At 42.5% G+C, this 21,765-nt stretch overlaps 1 protein-coding gene across 1 annotated transcript; it reads left to right on the plus strand.

Annotated features, from left to right (window-relative positions):
* Positions 1 to 2,265: 2,265 nt before the first annotated feature.
* On the plus strand, positions 2,266 to 20,429 carry lhx5 (LIM homeobox 5). Its single transcript, XM_030436178.1, has 5 exons — positions 2,266 to 2,897; positions 4,632 to 4,855; positions 5,635 to 5,912; positions 9,913 to 10,078; positions 18,315 to 20,429. Exons 1-5 carry the CDS (start codon positions 2,725 to 2,727, stop codon positions 18,662 to 18,664), a joined length of 1,191 nt encoding a protein of 396 aa, XP_030292038.1. The 5' UTR covers positions 2,266 to 2,724; the 3' UTR covers positions 18,665 to 20,429.
* The last annotated feature ends 1,336 nt before the right edge of the window (positions 20,430 to 21,765 follow it).

A 21,765-nucleotide genomic window follows, 5' to 3' on the forward strand; every position in this document is an offset into this window, starting at 1 on the left:
CAAAAAAAAAAAGAGTAGTTAATGATTAATTAACTAGTCTAGCTGGTAACTACCCAGTCCTAACTCTCACTAATGATTAAGTAATTAGTATTTAACGAGTCTTTACTAGCTTGTTCCACTCAGCAGCCGGTTCATATATAGTTAAAATCAGGAACAACTTGTGTAGAAACTCGTCAGTGTGTCGAATCAAAGATATTAACTAATCATTACCTAATGATTCCAAACATTGTCCGAGAATCAATATTCAGGAATAACTCGACGTGTTCTCACTTCCAGCTTCGTCAGTCGCCTTAAACCTCAAACTAGGAAGCGCTAACGTACATTTTGCACTTGAACGAGAGATAATAAAACATAAAACATGCATAAGTTGTTCTACGTTTGTGTTTTGATTTGGGATTAGAACCCAGAAGCAGCCGGTTCGGTTCAGGAGACGATCACACTTTGGTTTAAAATAACTGCGTTCAGTCTCGTAATCTACGTTACGTCAGCGTGCGATATCTTTCTCATGTTACATAAATTTAAAAGCAATCGCTCTTGAATGCTGAACGAGCGAGAGAGCGAGCTGAATTACTCGTTAACGACTCATTAATTATGAAGTCGTTCCTGATTAATTCCTCAGTAACTACTCACATTAACCTGCTCCGTGTTCATGAATGGAGCCGCCACAACACAGAGCGATTATAAGGAAACATTAACAAGGAAATGTGATAAGAAATATGAGTACAAATTGTATAGAATCATATGTGCAAGTTTATATATATATATATATACATTCTGAGAAAGAGAAGACAGAAATACTACAAGAAACAGACGTGTGCCTAAAAAACTAAATCATTAAGAGTCATAAAAATAACCCAAAGAAAATGTAAAATGTACCGTAACATGTGCACTGAGGTCATGTTCTCTGAAAATCACTGAAATAAACGATTATATATGATTAAAAAAAATGGCCAATTTATATTTATTTCACTGTTAACAAGCAATACGTTATAATATATTTATTAGCTGCAGCTGATGTTCGTAATACTTAATAAATGTCTAATAATAATAAACTGTGTTTTTCATTTCTAATGAAGCATTATATAAAGCCTTTAATTGTTCCTGAGCAGTGAGTCTAATAAAGTATAAATGTAGCAGTTATTAATGACGGTTGTTAGAAAGTGTTTACATTGTAGCAAAGAAATAAGTTCAATGAATTTAAATTCAAATCGGCCATATTTGTTTTTCTTCTTCTTCTTCTTCTTCTGTCAGAATTTGAGTCCAGTTTAAATCTGTTTCCATAGCGATGATCAGTCCTGTGCAAATGCAGAGAGATTCACAGATTTATACTTGAAGACTAAAGTATAAATCTGTGAAGGAGGTGGAGGAGGAGGTTATTTGGGGGCTGGACCTCCTTATTATAAACTCCTGGCTGCGGCCCTGACTGTAACATAAACACTGTCACTGTTTCTCCCCCTCGTCCTTGTTTCCTCTCCAAATGTTGTCTCGATCGATCAATAATCGCGTGAAATGAGCCAAAGTTCACACCTCGCGTCATTAAGGCGCGCGGAGAGTAAAAGCTTAAACAAGTCTCACACGAATTAACGTTTCGCCTGTTTGCTTAACAGCCAACTAACAAAACGAGGCTGTTGGTAAATATTGAAATTCTCTGTTAAAGCGCATGCTCTCTCTGTCTCTCTCTGTATTGATGAGCTGCAGCTAATCCATCGCATTTCCCTGTAAATAGCTCTCTGCATGAGAAAAGGCCCGCGGCTCCCTCCTCTCCACCGGTGCGCGGACGCACTGTGATGCAGGAGCGTTTTTTTGTCAGAGGGCCATTATCAGGTTGTGTAGCATTAGCCCCTTGTTCGGCTACTCCCACTCCCAGTGTGTCCATTCACATGCATCCAGCAGACTCCCTCCCGCTCTCCCTCCCTCCGCAGGTCCTGCAGGTATTTCCTAACCTTGCTCCGTTTTTTTGTAAACTTTCGAGTTTAAGGTCCGATCTAAATGCTGCATGGAGGGTTTTGTGTTGAGCTTTCTGAGCAGCAGCTGATGTTTCTTCCTCCTATAAAGTCTGTTTTGTGTCCATGAACCACCACCACACACGAGCCGGCCTCTGGAAACACCCAGCATCCACGGCCCTGGTGTTTCTGCGCGCCGTGTGTGATTCAGGTTGTGCTCGGAGGCTACAGCTATGAACGTGTAACCATAACAACTGCCTTCTGATTGGCTCTCCGCGCACGGGAATTAACAGGGGCGTCATCCAATGTGAGCGCAGGACGCGCGCCGCGCTGGCGAGAACCTCGTGATAACCCAGGCACAGTGATGCTGGAAGTGGCGACGTGAGGTGAGCCCGGAGGAAATGACTGGAGCCAAAACAAAAGCAGGAGCGAAGGGATGAAATATCAGAAATAAACACGTTTGAATGATGAGGTTTTAACTGTGTGCGCGTGAGAAAACATGTCCGGTTCGTCCATTACGCAGTCCATCAGCTGGCGCGGCTGAGATCTCCACCTCCTCTGCTCTGGATTGTGGATTGTGACAAGTGCCAGGACGGATAGCGAGCCGGAGCAGGACTACCACAGCTCAGGGGGATTGTCACTCGGGAGCGTCCTCCAGTTTTCGCCTGACAGCACACCTCCCGGAGCCAAGACGTTGTTCCGCGTAGACCCGGGGTGCCCCAGTCCGAGCAGCGCAGTCCGTGTGGGAAGGTCGGCACTCGGCGTCCTGCAGGCCGGAGACATGATGGTCCACTGTGCCGGGTGCGAACGGCCCATCCTGGACCGGTTCCTCCTCAACGTGCTGGACCGAGCCTGGCACGCCAAGTGCGTCCAGTGCTGCGAGTGCAACTGCAACCTCACCGAGAAGTGCTTCTCCAGGGACGGGAAGCTCTATTGCAAAATGGACTTTTTCAGGTAACAGAGACGCTGGACTCCAAAATATAGACACAATTTATAAGATTTATTGTGACGTAATAATGAGAGAAAATATCGAAATAAACGGAGAGAAATCCAAAACATCAGGCCTTCAAAACCCCTGTGAGCTCAGGGGTCACAGGTCCAAACTATTTATTAACGCGTGGATAAAAAAATAGATAATAAAACAGCTTCCAGGAGAATAAATGTCACAATAAAAGTGCTTTATTTTGAAAAATGCAGGACTTTATGATGAAACACTGGCCACATAATGGAGCGCGTGAGACCTTTTTAATTTGGCCTCTGCGATAAAAAAGAAAGAGACAGCTACAGATTTAATTTCCCGTGCTGAGCGTTTTTTTTTTTTTTTTTTTTTGTAAATCTATTTTCCACATGCAGACAAACACTTTCCTCGCGCAGCCTTCAGCTATTAACCGCTTCACGAGCCCTAAAAAAAAAAAAAAAGTGTTTCAGGTAATTGAGTGATAAGTGAAGCCCTTGTTTGTCCCGCCGCACTCTCTTAGCATCATTTTCATTTGTATGTGTCAGTTATTTTCTCCCAAATTGTCTAATGACATGTAAGACACATTAGGCTTTTGTCGGGACGGGGCTATTATTGGCCCCGCGCGGCCCCTCGGCCATCATATTACCGCAGGTCCCCATCAAGCGCTGGGATTTTAAATGGCCAGCCATTAGCCAGGCGAAACAGTAATCACCCTAATATGTCCATTTGTTGTGTAAGTAGAGTTGTGCCCCCTTCGCATGGGGGAGGCTCGGCCGTGCATGTGAAAAGAAGAAGAGGTGGGGGGGAGACAGTGGAGCGATACCATTGCAAATGGAGAGACAAGCCTACATTAGTGTTAAAACAAAAGGAGTGATGCTTCCACACAGAGGCTGAAAGCGCCGCAGGTAACAGGAGCTGCAGCGACCGAACCAGAGCAGGTGATCCACAAACACACAGAAACCAGCCGGGTGTTCTGATCCAGCTCGTCTCCACACATGTTAAAACTCTGCTTCTTCTTCTTCTTCTTCTTCTTCTTCTCCTTCTTCTTCTTCTTCTTCTTCTTCTGTCGCAGCAGGAGGAGGAACTCTGGATTTTTTTTTTTTCTTTGGGTGTATTTGTGTATCAAATTGATGAGTCTCCTCACGCGGTATTTAAGCGGGTGAATATGGATTAAGAGCAGATTTCCACGCTGCTGCTCTGCCTAATCCCATAATATATCCCCGCGCTACAATGTGTTGATTGTCACTAATACGTTTTTTTGTGCGTGGGGTTATTGTCAGAGCAGCTCCATCAAAATAACGAGCACGAGGATTTTTAAATTTTTAATACAAGATTAAATTCCTTTGAATGATTTCCGCCGCTTCTTCAAACAGTCATTGTATTTATTCTTTTATTTGTTGGTGTTTAATATTGTTTACAAATGACTTAATATCTAAATATTATATATGATTATCCGGGTTTAGAAGAAGCATTTTATTATTATTATTATTATTATTATTATTATTATTATTATTATTATATTTCTATTGATATATTGCTTAATAACAATTAGGCATTTTATTATCAAAGATCGGATTCTACCATATTGAAACAATAATAATAATTTACAGTTTGTTGGCCGAACTGACGCTCTGGCGGCTCTTTGTGCGCTGATGTCATCTTCACGTGTCATTTCGCTTTTCTTTGTTTTAAAAACACACATTTGACGTTAAATCTCCGTTTTTCCGCAGGAGGTTTGGCACGAAATGCGCCGGCTGCCTGCAGGGAATCTCGCCGAACGACTTGGTGCGCAAAGCCCGCAGCAAGGTGTTCCACCTGAACTGCTTCACCTGCATGGTGTGTAACAAGCAGCTGTCCACGGGAGAGGAGCTCTACGTGATAGACGAGAACAAGTTCGTGTGCAAAGAAGATTATTTGAGCTCCGGGGCCATCAAGGAAGTCAACTTGAACTCAGGTAATCAATAATGATAACTGTGATGTGTGTGTGTGTGTGTGTGTGTGTGTGTGTGTGTGTCCTTTTGTTGCTCTGTAAAAAGCAAACATCTGTGTGGCCATGATGTTTGTTTTTATCCGGTTAAAAATTAGACAAATATCTGATTTATAAAATGGCAGCCGTTCTTTCAGAGGGGACAAAAGGCGGGCAGGAGTGGAGGCGGAGAGACTCAGGGGTTGTTTTTTTTTGTTGAACGTCTCCAGCTGTCCGTGGAGAGAATTTCACAACAACCTTGTCAGGTGAATGGTTTCAATATTTACCTCCAGCTCTCTCTCTCTCTCTCCACAATGGCTCCATCTCTGTGTTATTGTGCGCCAGGATCCGCTGGGAGCGCGCGGTGGGAAAGTCTGCACACCCAACATTATGTTGTCATATGTTCATTTTAACACGTCAGATTCAAACGTGTGAGCTGCGATTTAATTCTGCATTTTAATATATTCGGTTTCCGGGTGTTAATTTGTTGTGCGTAAAAGGCATTTTTGCGTAAAAATGCTTTTTACGCACAACGAATCTGCGGGTCAGCGGGTGGATTTTGTGAAAAGAAAATATTTGATTGGGAAAACATCTCACTGGAGACATTTTTGTGTGTAAATATTTTGTGAACTGTATTGTCTGTCCGCCTGTGCGCATCTCAAGGCCTAATTAAAGCGCACACACCCTCCTCCTCCTCCTCCTCCTCCTCCTCCTCCACCTCCCTGACATTTCGGATCGTGACCTTCCTCCTGTTTGTTTCCCCTCAGTGTCGTCGTGTACGGATAGGAGTTTATCGCCGGATCTGCAGGACCCGATACAGGACGACATAAAGGAGACGGACAATTCAACGTCCTCTGATAAGGAAACGAACAATATTGAGAATGAGGAGCAGAACTCGGGGACCAAGCGGCGGGGGCCCCGGACCACCATCAAGGCCAAGCAGCTGGAAACGTTAAAGGCCGCGTTCGTCGCCACGCCGAAACCGACCCGACACATCCGGGAGCAGCTGGCCCAGGAGACGGGACTGAACATGCGGGTCATCCAGGTGAGACGAGCTGGCGTGTTGTCTGGTGATGAAAGGGGGACAAAGACGAATTATCAGAGAAATGACGCATTATAAATCAGAGGAATTCATTCATAATAAATTAATTATTATATATTGGGAGTTAATTGAACGCCTCGTTATCAGCTGGAGAGAAAAAAAGGTCCAATCACGACGCGACACACGTGCACGTTCAGACGCGCGAGCTGCTTCCGGTTTCTATTTCATGGGAAATTAAAAAAAAAATCCTCAAAAAATCATAAATAACAAACAATAACAATAGTTTCATATAAAACACAAACACATATATGGAGGCAGCGTGTCGCCTAAATACAGTTTTATATTCCAACATTACAGCTGAATCTCATCTTCTGAGACAAATTAATGAGATTTATTATATAATTTAATCATAAACTCCTCTAGATTTTTAAAATAACTTTATAATAACCACCATTAATAAATCACATATTCAGAGTTAACAGTTTATTCAGCTGTTAATAAACAATGACGTGTTTTTATGAACTATAATCATTTAAGATGAACTGAACATTATTTATTAACTTTACACGAAACAAAAGCTTCATTAATGTTTTATAAAATATTTCATTATTATGAAACATAATAATTTATTATTTATTGTTGTTGGAAAGTTTTACATTTCTTTACAGTTATTTCACTGTTAAAAACAATTAAATGTTTTATAAAGTGTTTATTAAACATTTGTAATCATCAGCCTCTCAATGTCGACCCTTTAATGATAAAGATGAAATCTACAGAGTTAATTAATCATTTAAAAATATTAAAAACATCAGTTTAAATAGTTTCTGATGCATTTTTATTGTTTGTTAACAGTGAAAAAACAATTAATAATGATGGTTATTACGAAATGTTTCCATTCCAATAATAAATGTTGAATTAATGGTTAATTAAACATTAGTTAATAGTTATTTCACTGTTAACAAACAATCTAATGCTTCGTTAACAGTTTATTAACCGTTAACGTTTTATAAACATCAGGTGCAACTTTGTAAATAAACAGTCACTTTATAAAAAATGTAAAAATATTTTATTGTTAGTTAACAGCGAATTAACTAAAGCGTAATTAAAACGTATTGTTTATAATGATGGTTATTACAAAATCTTTCTTCTTCATAGTTAATTCATCATTAGTTATTAGTTATCTCAATGTCATCAAACAAGTAAATGTTTTATAAAACATTTATTGTTGCAACTGTCATTTATAATATTTTATTAACGTTAATAAATGTTTATAACGCATTTTATTGTTTGTTAACAGTAAAATAACATTAAATTCAAGTTTCATTTAAAGATTTACACAAACTTGACACTCAGGTAGTTAATGAAACATTAGTTAACTGTTATTTCACTGTTAACTAACAATAAAACGTTAAATAAATAATTTTTACATTTTACAAAGAATGATACGATATATACGTTAAACAGCTGTTTGATAAATGATTATAAAGCATTTTATTGTTTGTTAACAGTTAATAAATATTAATTTAACCATAAATGTAGTATTTATTACAGTTACTGTAAAGAGTCTCCTGATAATAATTGCTCTTCTGTTGCTGCTTCACGTCTGCAGGCGTTCAGTTATTCTCTGACATTAAGATCCTTTAATCCAATTTGTTGATGCACGAATATAACAAACGTCTCTTTCTTTAAAACGGAACGTCACATGTTTTGGTTGCTGCCGGTGTTTTTGTTCCAGTCGTCGTTTTGTGTCGCGCAGCCGTGAAATTAGTGAAAGGTTAGTTTTGTTTTTGCCAAAGGCGAGAGGAACCCCCATCACCACCACCTCCTCCACCACCACCACCCGAAAACAAACATGTTCTGCAGTAAAACACGAGCGTGCACTGTTTTGTTTTTGGACCTCGCTCTGACTGTCTGACTCACACACACACACACACACACACACACACACACACACACACACACACGCTGGTGTCTGGGTGCAGACTGTGTCAGGATGATTAGCACCATCTCTGCCAACTGTGATGTGGCTTTTTGTGCACTCACTGTAATTATCGCTGATTTCACAGATTTACATACCACCCTCCCCTTTCCCACCTCTCTGCTCTTACTCACTTACAGCCTGGTTGCCGTTGCTTATTAGAGCAGACCGGGGGCCCCTCCGCCCGCCTCGCCTCGCCTCGCCTCGTCTATATCATACACTCGCAGGCTTGCATCGACGGAGCTCAAACAAACAGTCAATAAATCAATCAATCCATGAGGCAGTCAGTCAGCCAGGCCCGGCCCCTCTCTGCCCCGTGATCCCCCTCCACCCCTGCGTTGTTTGCTCGGAGCCAAAATGGAGGCTGGCGTTTTTTTTTTGTTTCCGTCATCTTCCTGTTCGTTGGCTGTGTGTTAAATACCATTGCTGTGAGCGCGGGGGAGCCCTGTGAGCCACGCTGCGTCTCCAGCATGTGTATGTAATCCCTAAGCAACGCTCTCTCGAGGGGAGCGAGAGCATTTCCATAAAAATGTACCCTACAGTTAGACGATTGTTCTCAATAAGCAGGTGTCGCCTTTGCTGCTGGAGCACATAGAACAGAGCCTAAGTGGTTTTAGGTGTGTGTGTGTGTGTGTGTGTGTGTGTGTGTTAATCTGCAGCACAGTGGGATCCTGCCTCTGGTGTAGCCTAGCCGGGGATGAACATACATCATTATGCAGCAGTGATGCAAAGGAGAAACAAGATGTGTTATGTGCTCATAATGTCGACATATGGCAGCGTGTCGCTGTGTGGGGTTTCTGTTTTTTTTTCCAATTCTGAAAAATCCTCCTTTGTTCGTCTTCAAAGAAGGTTTATTTAACGTGACCGAGGAGCTTTCTGACTCTGACTGCTTATTTCAACTTTACAATAACCATCATTCACACCTGGAACATTTAAGATGACTTATTTTAGTTATTTGACTGTTTTTATGAAGTCATTGTTTATAGTTCAGTGGCATCTGGTGTTTGTATTGGTGGTTAATAAAAGTTATCTGGATGACATCACACAGTTAATGTTGATGTAAACCTTTGAATTTGATTATAAAAGCATTTATTGTTTGATAACAGTGAAATAATGAATAATTTAAGTTAGAATTAACCAGCAGTTATTAATGACCGTTAGCTTGTATATTTATATTTATGTTACTCATTGACTCATTTTTGACTCTCTGAAGCTTCGATGCTTCTTTAAATATATTCCCGAAAAACATTTTAGATGTCTGATGATGTCATGAGTTGAGTTCATGAGGAGTTGCGTCGGGAAAAGAAAATCTGGTGGTCCGACTGGAACCCTTTCCCGGGCCGGCGCCGGCCCACGGGCCTCACTTTGATCCGCCCTGCTGTTACATTTTATAATAACATAATTAATAAATGGTTATTTATCGTTCATGACGTGTTTTATGAACCATTTATTAAGAAACTGTAAACGTTCAGTTGCAGTTAAATAGGAGATGAACCACACTGTTGATTTATTGAAGATATTTTTGTGTTTCTGTTGATTTTGACTCATTCTGACGATGAATGATGAATATTACCCCTGACGACGGTGTTTCAGGTCCCTGAGGTGTCGGACAGCCTCGTCAGTCACAAACAATACTTTCCATCGTTTGCATGAAATCGTAGTTCGAGCTTATTTCGTGGAACGTTCCAGACTTCATCAAAGAAACTTCAGCATTTCAACTTCCGTGTGAATTATAGCTCGGACGCGAGCTCTGTAACAGCGAGCATGAAATTGAATAGATCAGTGGAATTACCTCAAAACGATCAGGATTCACATCGAGTCGATACGTATTAATCTGCTTTCAATTCTGTCAGCGTGGGGTTTTATATGCAGAGAGCAGCGGCCTGAATCCGGTAGTGATTGTGATCAGAGTCTGAATCTGACGACGACACGAGACGGAAGAAGTTTGATGAAATAGAAAAATAAAGAAAACAGTAATTGAGGAACTTTGGAGAAGTCGTTGACCCTCCTGTTTCTGTCTCGCAGGTTTGGTTCCAGAACAGAAGATCCAAAGAGCGACGGATGAAGCAGCTGAGCGCTCTGGGGGCCCGGCGGCACGCCTTCTTCAGGGGCCCGAGGAGGATGAGGCCCCTGGGAGGCCGGCTGGAGGATCCGGACATCTTAGGACCCGGAGCCTACGGTTACTACGGAGGTAAGAAATCAAACTACCAGCGAGAGACGACGAGTGTATTTCTGAATGTGACGCCATTGTTGTTTATTTAGACATTGGCGGTCACATCACCCTCTTGTTTCTATTCCAGCTGGAAAATTACGCTTTAAAAACTTTTGTTTAATGGATGAAACCATAAAAAAGTCCAGCTTGGATCCAAACGAGCATAAATATCATAAACTGCAGCTCGTCACACAGCCTGGAGGTCAAGGGGAACCGGTGTAGTCCGATCAGACTCTCAGGGTGGCGGATACGTATGAGACGTAGCAGCTCAGGAAGTGTAATTAAAAATGATTTGTCTATATTCTTGAACATCACTGTAATGATAATAATAATAAAGTTCGCCCAGTTTGATTTTCGAGGCGTTCTGCAGTAGAAAAGGTGTCACTCGTCTAGTGTCTCTTAAGTTTTTTAATCAAGACGGAGCCTCAGAAGCGTTTACAGGTCACAGCGTTCGATTAAAAAAGAAGAACTCTGCTCGCTTCTCGAGCGTCGTCGGTCTCAGACAAAGAAGTTGCTAATTTACTCCTTAGAAATAAAAACGTCGGTGTCTTTAACTAATTATGAAGGTAAAAAAAGGAAGAAAGAGGGAAGTAACACATCAGAGCACATTCAACAAAAGTAGTGTTAAAGGAGAGAGAGAGAAAAAAAAAGAAAAAGGCTCTGCAGGAATGAAACCGTGCTGAAGATATTAAGACAGACAGATTTTCAGCTTCACACCAAAAAACACTTTACACAACTGAAACATTTACAGTCTGAAACCTCTTTAGTGATAAACTGCTCATGACATCACTTCTGTCAGCTGGTTCAGAGGAGGAGACAAGTGGAGGAGTGTGTGGTGCGTTCACTGACCAGGACCTTTAAAGGAACAGTTCACCCAAACATGAGAGTCCAGATCATCCTCTCCTCCTCCTGAGGATATAAAGTCCTCCTCTCCTCCTCCTGATATAAAGTCCTCCTCTCCTCCTGAGGATATAAAGTCCTCCTCTCTTCCTCCTGATGATATAAAGTCCTCCTCTCCTCCTCCTGATGATATAAAGTCCTCCTCTCCTCCTCCTGATGATATAAAGTCCTCCTCTCCTCCTGATGATATAAAGTCCTCCTCTCCTCCTCCTGATGATATAAAGTCCTCCTCTCCTCCTCCTGATGATATAAAGTCCTCCTCTCCTCCTCCTGATGATATAAAGTCCTCCTCTCCTCCTCCTGATGATATAAAGTCCTCCTCTCCTCCTCCTGATGATATAAAGTCCTCCTCTCCTCCTGAGGATATAAAGTCCTCCTCTCCTCCTCCTGATGATATAAAGTCCTCCTCTCCTCCTCCTGATGATATAAAGTCCTCCTCTCCTCCTCCTGATGATATAAAGTCCTCCTCTCCTCCTCCTGATGATATAAAGTCCTCCTCTCCTCCTCCTGATGATATAAAGTCCTCCTCTCCTCCTCCTCTTGATATAAGTCCTCCTCTCCTCCTGATGATATAAAGTCCTCCTCTCCTCCTCCTGATGATATAAAGTCCTCCTCTCCTCCTCCTGATGATATAAAGTCCTCCTCTCCTCCTCCTGATGATATAAAGTCCTCCTCTCCTCCTCCTGATGATATAAAGTCCTCCTCTCCTCCTCCTGATGATATAAAGTCCTCCTCTCCTCCTCCTGATGATATAAAGTCCTCCTCTCCTCCTCCTGATGATATAAAGTCCTCCTCTCCTCCTCCTGATGATATAAAGTCCTCCTCTCCTCCTCCTGATGATATAAAGTCCTCCTCTCCTCCTCCTGATGATATAAAGTCCTCCTCTCCTCCTCCTGAGGATATAAAGTCCTCCTCTCCTCCTCCTGATGATATAAAGTCCTCCTCTCCTCCTCCAGATGATATAAAGTCCTCCTCTCCTCCTCCTGATGATATAAAATGAATGATTAGAAAAGCGATTATTGAAGCTGCTCAGTGGTGAATGAGGCGAAACGTCTCGACTCCCTGGTGATAAAAATACTCGGATCTTCCGTGTTGTCCGGCTCGATTCAGAGGCGGCTAACTTCCGGTTTAGCGCCCGGCTAACGTGAACGGAGACACAATAATTTAATCGACTCTTCTAGACTTTACAAATGTTATTGGAGTCATCTCACGTCAGAGATTGTGATGCTTCTTTCACAATGTAAGCTTATGAGAAAAGGTTTTTGGGGGCACAGTGCATCACGTGTCGATGTAATTACACCGCTTGGCCACTATGAAAACTGACGTCTGACGGCTTTGTAGCGCCAAGCTGTGCTAGCAGCTAGCTCGCTAACAGTTACTGCTGCTTCTTCTTCTTCTTCTTTGTCAATCAAGGCAGCTGGAATCGGTGTTGAGGTGCGTTATAATTTAGGAGGCGTTGGATTATTTACACAAGATTATCCTATATTTATTATAAACACGATATAAATTGTACATTGTTTAATTATCCGGGTAATGACGCTTCTACTCCAGATGCTTTGAGCAGCTACAGTGAAGAATTCAGCTTTCAAAAGGGTGTAAAAAACATCTTTTTGAATCAGTTCTGGAGACTTTCTGCGATTTCTACAATTACTGCAGACGTTATTTTATGTTTTCTGGTTTGTTCTTTACATTTTTAAATCAAGTCTCCAGCTGCTTCACTTGTTTAGCAAAACGCTGCAACTCTGTTTTACTGTGAAGCTCCAGAAATGTTCTGTGGACGACGATCCTGATGATTATTTGTCTGGAAAATTATTGTATACTAGTCCAGACCTCGTACTTTCACAGAATATACAATTAATATACAGGAAGGAGGAGCAGGAAATGTAAATACTCAAGTAAATTACCTCAGAATTGTACTTCAGTAGAACGATGGCTGAAAAGAGGTCACAAGAAACCTGCGATCCATATTTAATATCAGGATCATGTCAGGAAATAAAAACACAGAGAGCAGAATCATCAGAGTCCATCAGCACGAGGAGGAGCAGAGAATGACTGGACTTTTTCTTTTTGGGTGAATTGTTCCTTTAAATCACTGATAAAAATGTTAATTTCACATTAGATTTAATTCGATCGTGGAGAATATTTGTCGCTCTTGACTCATGAAAGCTTCTGGGAGTCTGTTGTTTTTTCCTCATGTGCCGACGAGCTGCTGATGAAATGATGAAGATGAAATGTTCTTTCATGTAATCACGTGTGCTGGAATACAATTTGATCTCCAGCTGCCGTCGACACCTTCCAATCAATAGTCTTTCACCGAACGCGAAGAGCACTCGAACGACAACACACACACACAAAAATCTATGTATTGTGGAGGATTCAAGCCTCCGTCGGTCGCCAGGACGAAGAGAAAAGAAATCATTTCAAGACAAGTGGGCTCTGGATAATAAACGCTGCGTTGACGCGACAACAGCCTCACACTGAACCGGAGGATTAAAACCCGTCGTGTCCGTCAGAGTGACAGACGGCTGGACGCCTGACGGACTGAAGACACAATAAACCTGAGCCGTCAAGGCCGCGGCGCCGGGAACAAAACAGCCATCCCTGCTCTGCTCGCTGCTTTCACACCCTTTTGTGCAGCAGCAGCAGTTAGCAGCAGCAGTTAGCAGTTAGCAGCAGCAGCAGCAGCAGCTCAGGCCCGTCTGCTCGCCTTTATCTGCCTCCTTATGTTCCTCTGCTGCTGCTCACAGGGAGGAAGCCTGAGTGTGGTATAGTGCGTCTGCATGCGCGAGGGTAATTATAGTTTTCAGAGCTGACGACCCCCCTCCCTCCTCCTCCCTCCTCCTCCTCCTCCTCCCTCCTCCTCCTCCTCCTCCTCCTCCCCCATCACACACACTCGGAGGCCACAGCACCAGCTCGTTCTCAAGGTCGGCCTGAACTAACAAGGCCCCCGTTTGTGACATCGGCTCTCGTCGTTGCCGCGTGCGACGGTGAATTAAAAGCGGTTGTTATAACATGTTCCGTGATATGTAACCTGTTGGTTCCTGATTCAGCCTGTTCGGACTGAAATAGGAGTGAGAAGAGCAGCATATGGTGCGAGCGGAGAGATGTGAGCGCAACATCTGGGGCACGAAGTCTGACATGGATCTCAGTTCAAGGTGCTGCTGAAACAGAACGGGTCGGACGTCACTGAGGGGAGCTGGAGGTGAATACAGAGGAAGGTGAGAGGCGGACGGCAGCAGGAGGGTTGTAGACGTTAATGGACGCAGCGGCGTGTGAAGTAATCGGCTACGTGTGGACGTATTTTAAAAAGGCGCGGTTTTGTTCTGATTCTCAGCTGGATGTTTGTGTTCTGCACATTTCTGCAAGACGAACACGTTATCAATTAAACTTCATCACTGTGCTCATGTCTTGTTAGGGTTCAGAAAGACATCCTGACGTTGGAATGTTTTCCTGACATGTTTGTAGCGACAGAAGCCCGAACACGGCTGGAAAAGAAACACTTACAAATGTTGAAACGCAGCTCTGAACAGTGGTCTCTGGCCTCCAGCTCCACACATTTAACTTTATGTTTTTGGTCAACTTGCTGAACGTTAGAAGAAAAGATGATGATCTGTGTCTTGAATATGAAGTCACAGCCAGAGGTCCTTTAGCTTAGCTTAGCTTAGCTTAGCTTAGCTTAGCATGCAGAATGGGAACAATAGGAGTCAGCTCATCAAAGGTAACAGCAGAGTCTCGAGGAGGCAACACAACCGAGAGGAAATCTACAACCTGTAATCGTCATTCTTCTGTTTTGTTTTGGATTAAACAGATAAGAATGAGTCTTTGTGCTAAGCTAAGCTAACGAATCCATCAGCCAATGGCAAGAGATTTAGTTTCAAATCATTTTTGATAATCGATTAATTGTTTCTGTAATTTTTTAAAGCATTTTTCTGTTCCAGCTTCTCTTTGTCATTTATGACGGTTTATAAAAAGTCTTTGGACCAAAAGAAGAAACTAGAAGATTATTTGTTTTTTTACATCTATCAGATTAAACGCAGAGCTGCTCTGAGAGGTTGTAAGAGAAGCTCTCTCTGCTGGGTCGTTGATTAATTATAAATTTGTTGTGAGCGGATGTCAAAGTGGCGCTGATCGATCAGAACGCTCTGCTAGGAAACAAAAAAGGGTTCGTCAAAGTAAAGCTTAAAATAAATCTACAGGTGGTTTTGGATTTATTTGTGATTTCTGTCTGAAGCATCAGATTTATTAATTTAAAACAGCTTCTCTGTTAGTCTGGATCCTGTAAACACTGATCGCTTCAAACATGGAGATTATGGAAACACGTGTTACTGATGATCCTTAAATCCTTCCTTGAACTTGTGTCGAATTAAAGAGGAGTTAAATAAAACCTGAGTGCATAAATACAAAACTGTCTGCAGGTGTAGTAACGACCAGATGACAGATTTTTAAAGTAATTAATGAACCCTTTAACCTTTTGTCATGAATCCTGATTGTGAAGGACGGCGTTTAGATTTCAGCCTCGTAAAATAACACGTTGCCGTGTCGGATGCATGAAGGGGAAATAAACCCGAGACGTCGAACGTTAAACATTAAACGCGACTGAAACCTCTCAGAGGAATCAACACGTCCGTCAGCGTTGGAGGTTATGGAGAGAATAATTGTAAACCCCAGTGTGTTCTGGAGATTTTCAGTGAGAAGCAGGATTTCGCTCTGCGTTCTGTCATTAACGTGACAGCGTCGTGTCGGCTGCGACGCTTTGAAGTGAAAAACACGACAGAGTTTTTAGACAAGAACTCGTCAGTCAGTCTGGAGCTGTGGATTCAATAGACGCAGGTTCCTTTAACACACAATAGATGATAGATTTAAACACTTTCCTGCTGACTGAAACACTTCAACAACATTTAAATTAGATACACAGATATATGAGGAAGGTCGCGGCTCCTGCAAACACTCGGATCTAAATTTGTGTTTCCAGCGCAGGAATCTTCTGCAGGGACGAGGAACCTTTTAGAAGAACATGATGTATTTCTGCTGCAGGAACCGAAATTAAAAAACAAAACAAAATGTAACTTCCAGGAGAGAGACAGTTGGTTGTTGAGTCGACTGAGACCCGAGCCGACGACCCTGATCGTCAGAATTTGAACAGTATTTCCCCCGGGACGCTGCTCCTTTTGGTAGAAACATTCATGGGAAAATTTCTTGCGATGTAAACGTGTTCATGGTCCTCAGACATGTCTTTTTCAGTGAATGTATAAAAGGCTCTGGAGGTTTTGGATCATTTACAGACTGAAGAAGCTGCAGATGGATTTATGTGTTGATGTTATGAAGCATATGAAGACTTTAACAAAGAGAACAACAACAAAACATTGAATCACCTGTCTGATATGTACAACAACATAACGACACGTTAAAGGTGCAAAATGACATAATTTTAGTTGACAATTTAGAAATTAACTTAAATCAACAACAAAATGTGAAGAAAAACATGAAGTGTATTGTGTTGCTAACCAGCTAGCTGTCAAAACACCAACAGCTCCCAGTCTGAAACCGCTAGCTGCACAGCTAACTGAGCTAACAGCAGCTAATTAGCATCGATCAATGATCGATCAATCCTGAATTGAAAGCAGTTAATTGATTTGTTGACTGGAAAATGTTCTGATAATCTGTTAAAGGGTCACGTTGTGGTTCTGGAGAAGAAATACAAAAACTCAGAATTTTAATATCTAATATATTGAATTTATTAAGTCATGAAAACAAAGACAGTTTGATCATCAGTCAGTGAAGTTTCTCTTCTCTTTAACGTTCCTCAACCAAAACTGCAGACTGCTCCTTTAATGCTAAACATTGTGCGGTTCAGCTCGTCACATGTGAAGATTTGTGCTTCTCTCTGCTTTAATTCTCTGTAATTTATTGAAATGTATTCAAACTTTTCTCACTAAGACTGAAAACAAAAGAAAAAAACACAATATACAAATTAAATATCACAATATTTGCAGAAAAAAAAAGACAAATCCGCATTTTTAAACGTACAAAATGACCTTTGTCGACCAGAATCTATTGTTCAGAGTTAACGGATGATTTGTACGAGCTGTGACATTTAATCGATTAATCAGGAGAACAATAATCCGATTAATTGATAATGAAAACAGCCCCTCAGTTGCTGTGCTAACTGAACTGCATGCTGGGAATAATGGAGCGTGATGGGCGGGGGCTCGGGTGAGGCGGAGGAGAGCAGCGTTTGCCGGAGGCGGCGTGAGACGTGACGGAGAGGTGCAGCCGCTGGGACCTGACGGAGCCGCCGGGAGGCTGGAATCTCATTTTGGAGTTCCTCATCCACGTCCAGAAGTTTCGGCGGGGGAATCCATCGAGGCGCACACGCATGGCTGCGAGCTGAATGAGTGAGGGAGATGAATGCAGTGTGTAAAAAGGCGAGAGAACTGAGGTGGAGAGGTGTGGAGTTGTTTATACACTCAAATGAGGCTGTTGGAGACCGCTTGGTTGGAAATTGGACATGATCAATTTCACCACTTAGGTGGAGGTGTGTGTGGGCTCGCACGCTGCTGCGGGTGTTTTTCTGTATATTCGACGGCTCAGTTCCACTTCCAGGTTTTATCCTAACCCAGATCTCACAGTGCCCCCCTTTCCCCCTGTGAAACTGAACGAACCTTCAAGACCGTCGTACGTCATCAGCAGTCGTCGAAGGCGTTTACAGACTCGTGCACGCCGTCCTCAGCTGGGGAGATTTCTCCTGCGTTACCTTTGTCGTTAATCAGGGACGCTCACAATCATTCCCCAAACTCACGCCATCAATCAAGTCTTGAAATAGTCTGAACCGACTCTGTCAAAAAGCGAGAACGTCGTCCAGAAAACAGAAATAACTTTGTAACGTTAGCTAGCTAGATAGTTAGCTACCGAGAATCCGTCCCGCCCTACAGAGGAGTGAGGCCACGTGGTCCGAGCAGCAGGTGTGTTGGGATTTGGACCAGAATCTTTGATCCAACCCACTGAAACCGCTAACGTCTGGTTCTGTCTTCAGTGTGAATCATTCAGTGTGTTCGTGTCCCAGTTAGCTGCCTGATCGTTTCTGCTCATGTGCAACTCTCAACAGAGATGAGACAGAAGCGAGATGTCTCACTCCTCTGCAACTTTCTGAAACCTGTGTGAACATCTTCTGGATGTCTGAAGAGGTTCACCATCTGCTGCTTCCTGTTTTTGTTCCTGAAAAAGTCAAATATATAAAACCTGCATCTACTGGCTCATTGTTGCTGTGAAGGTTCTGATAGAATCTAACTCCATGTTTTCTTCTGTCCCTCCACAGAATACCAAGGTGACTATTACGGACCAGGAACCAACTACGACTTCTTCCCCCACGGCCCTCCGTCCTCGCAGGCTCAGTCTCCGGCCGAGTCCCCCTACATCCTGGGCTCTGGGCCCGGAGCCATGGAGGGATCCGGACACCACCCATCAGACGACCAAAGGTTCACGGACATGATCTCCCATGCGGAAACCCCGAGTCCGGAGCCGGGCTTACCGAGCTCCCTGCAGCCGGTCCCAGGGGAGGCTTACGGGGGCGGACCCAGTCCTCCGTTCTCCTTGGCCAGTAACTCCAGCTACAGCGCTCCCATGTCCCACCAAGGCCCGGAGATGGGAGAGACCACAGCCTGGTAGAGGGACGAGTCCCGGGCTGAGTGTCGGCCTCGTTAATTCAGGAGGACTTTTTAAAAATCGGACTGACTTTCACAAAGAGTGGGACAGAAAGAGTCGTACGTGCTGCCCAGTAGACGCTCCAAAGCATATCCCTTCCTGGATTACTGGACTTGAATTATTTTAAACAAACGTTGCGATTCCACCCAGCAAAAATTGCTCCTGGCCTTCCCCTCGACGTTAACGAAGGCATCTTCTGATAGGAACACATTAGAGAGAAATGCCAAAGGGGGACATCGTCACTTCTTCTTCTTCACTTCTCACCACATTTTCCTTTTTTTTTCTTTATTTCTGTTTCTTTGTCAAACCGTCGCTTCAAATTCAAATATTTGTTTTACATTTTCTGTCGCTCCTCCACCTCCTCTCCATCGCTAACACACTTTAACGTTTTATTAGAAAAGATAAATTTAAAAAAAAAAAGGAGCTGGTTTTAATTCACGCTTAAATGTTCGCACACAAACACTTCTGTGGCAATCAGGACACGAAAGGTTTAAAAAAAAAAACAGAAAAACTCTGAACACCTCTGAGACATTATGTCAAATCCAAGGCTGCTCCGCACACACACACACACACACACACACACACACACATGCACACACACACACACACACACACACACACACACACACACCACACTGATGTTCTCAAGCACACATCTCAGCTATAAGTCCCTTAATGCACAAAAAGTGTTCTTGATCACCACGCTAAAGAAGGATGTCTATACCATTATTCACAACACGTACACAATTATACAGACACTTGTACTCACTCAAGCACGCACACACACACACACACACACACACACCTCACACACACACACACACGCACACACACGCCCGTGCAGCCGGCCCTGATAGTTGTGCTCTGCAGACTGCTTCACCTGACCTTCCCTTTGTTACTGTCCCTTTTAAAAAACATGTTTTAATGGAAATGATTTTGAAAAGAACATTGAACCCATAATGGAGAATCTCCTTCAACAGCTGAGGTCTCCTTCCTCTAAAGAGAGAAAACAAAAGAGGGGGCAGACAACATCTGTGACATTACCACTGTCAGCGCTGAAGCACTCGTTGCCATCTAGTGGCCTTAAAACACACAGAATTTAAAAACCCGGCTCAAAGCAGCAGCAGAGCGTCCGGCTGCACACACACACACACCGGCTGCTTTGTGCCGCCTTTCTGCTCTAAATAATACAAATAGATTTTTAAATGTTTTCTTTTTGCAGCTTCAGGGCCAAGTGTCATCAGAAGTCAGCCTGTGAGGAGCTGCAGCAAAAGAAACTATATTTTAATTCTTCTTTTCTTTTAAAGCCGGCGTCTGAGAGGAGGCGACCACGTTAGCGGATGTGATTCAATGTAAAAAAAAACAACCTCCACCTGATTTATTTCATCATCCGTCCTTTTCATCTTTCACGCCGTCAGCTCTGTTCTTCACGCCACACGACGTCATCGTCATCGTCATCGTCATCGTCGCTGTTTGTCCACGTTGAGTTAAACATGAAGCGTTTCTTCTTTTCAGATGATTTTCATTTGAACGTTGTATAAGAACCGGAGAGAATGTGACTTATTTCTGATGTATTGAGATATTCTTGGATACAAAAGTGAGTGTGTGTGTGTGTGTGTGTGTGTGTGTGTGTGTGTGTGTGTGTGCATTTAAGGGGGGGGAAATGGGCAAGGCTGTATTATTTCTATGTAAATAGCACTGGTAATAAAACCTTCTCTTACAACTTGAACAACTGACTGTTTTCTTCGTCATCGTCGTCGTTTATCTTCTGTTTCTCTCCGTTTGTAGTCCTGAGAAGTAACCGATTACTTTTCTACTGCTTCATAACGACACTCTGCTACATCTTAGAGGAAGATATTAAAAATATCTACTCATTTTACATTAATACAGCAATAAATACAGTACATTTAATTAGCTCCATCTCAGCTACAACATTTTAATGGTTGCTAAACTCTTTAATGAGGAAAGTTTATGTTTTTTAATTACACTTTTATAATCACTTGTTATGGTTTTATTGACTAATTATAGACCATTTATTTAACTTTCAGTGAAAGCTGTTGGGTTGCCAGACCAGATTAATTTGTCGAGCTCGTCCTCCTTTTGAAAAAAAAAGATAATTTATTCATACATTCAGTGATAATTATTAATTTTACAGATATTATAGAGACTGTTATGTATTTTAAAGTTCCCATGAGGTGTAAATAAAGCTTTAAATGTTCTCATCTGTGCAGCAGTATCAGGTCCAACAGGAGCAGAGAGGAAGTTCTGTAGGTTTTCTTAGAGTTTGTAATTTCCTGGAAAACAACTTGAACTGGATCAGATTCTACGTCGAACGTATTTTCTGGTTTTCACAACAAAAGTTATCTCGTGACGTGTGACACGAGTGAATCTCTGCCACCGTACAGTCTGTTTGAACAATCGAGGTTTCATAATAAAGGGAATATTTTAAGTGTTTGTGTCTCTGAGTCTGAATATGTGTTCAGACTCAACAGGTTCATTAAGTTTCCCAGTGAGCGTCTCCGGACCGGAGGCCAGCTGCAGCACCGAGGTCATTCATGGCGTTTATGATGGACAGACACCTCGAGCTTGGTTGCTACGGTTACCGCTACATGCTGCTGAATGTAGCTGCTGCTAACCTGACAAGAGAACCACCTCAGTCCTCCGTCTCCTCCGAGGCCGCGTCGTCCCGTCCAGTTAATGTAACAGAAAACATATTTCCAATTTGTATCTGTCAGTTGTATTTATCATTTAATGACTGTTGAGTATGTGTGAATTTTATCGTAACGAGTTGTTTTAATTAATGTTTCCGTCACCTTTAATCAGGCACCTTTTCTGCACCTTCTGAGCTTCCGTAGCTCCGTCTGACCCTCACAGTGCCGCCCTGCCTTGATGAGGGTAAGTTGTGTGGAAAAATGCTGCCGTGCTATTTTATTGTTTTCTTCGGAAATTGAACCATTTATGTTGTAAACGTTAATGCATCATGTTTACCACTAACACAGCTACGTTACTCAGCTGTTTTGTGCTGTTTGGACCGTTAATATAAGTTTTGTAGATGTTTTCGTCAA

This window comes from Sparus aurata, chromosome 12 (genome assembly GCF_900880675.1).
Source record: "Sparus aurata chromosome 12, fSpaAur1.1, whole genome shotgun sequence".
NCBI lineage: Eukaryota > Metazoa > Chordata > Actinopteri > Spariformes > Sparidae > Sparus > Sparus aurata.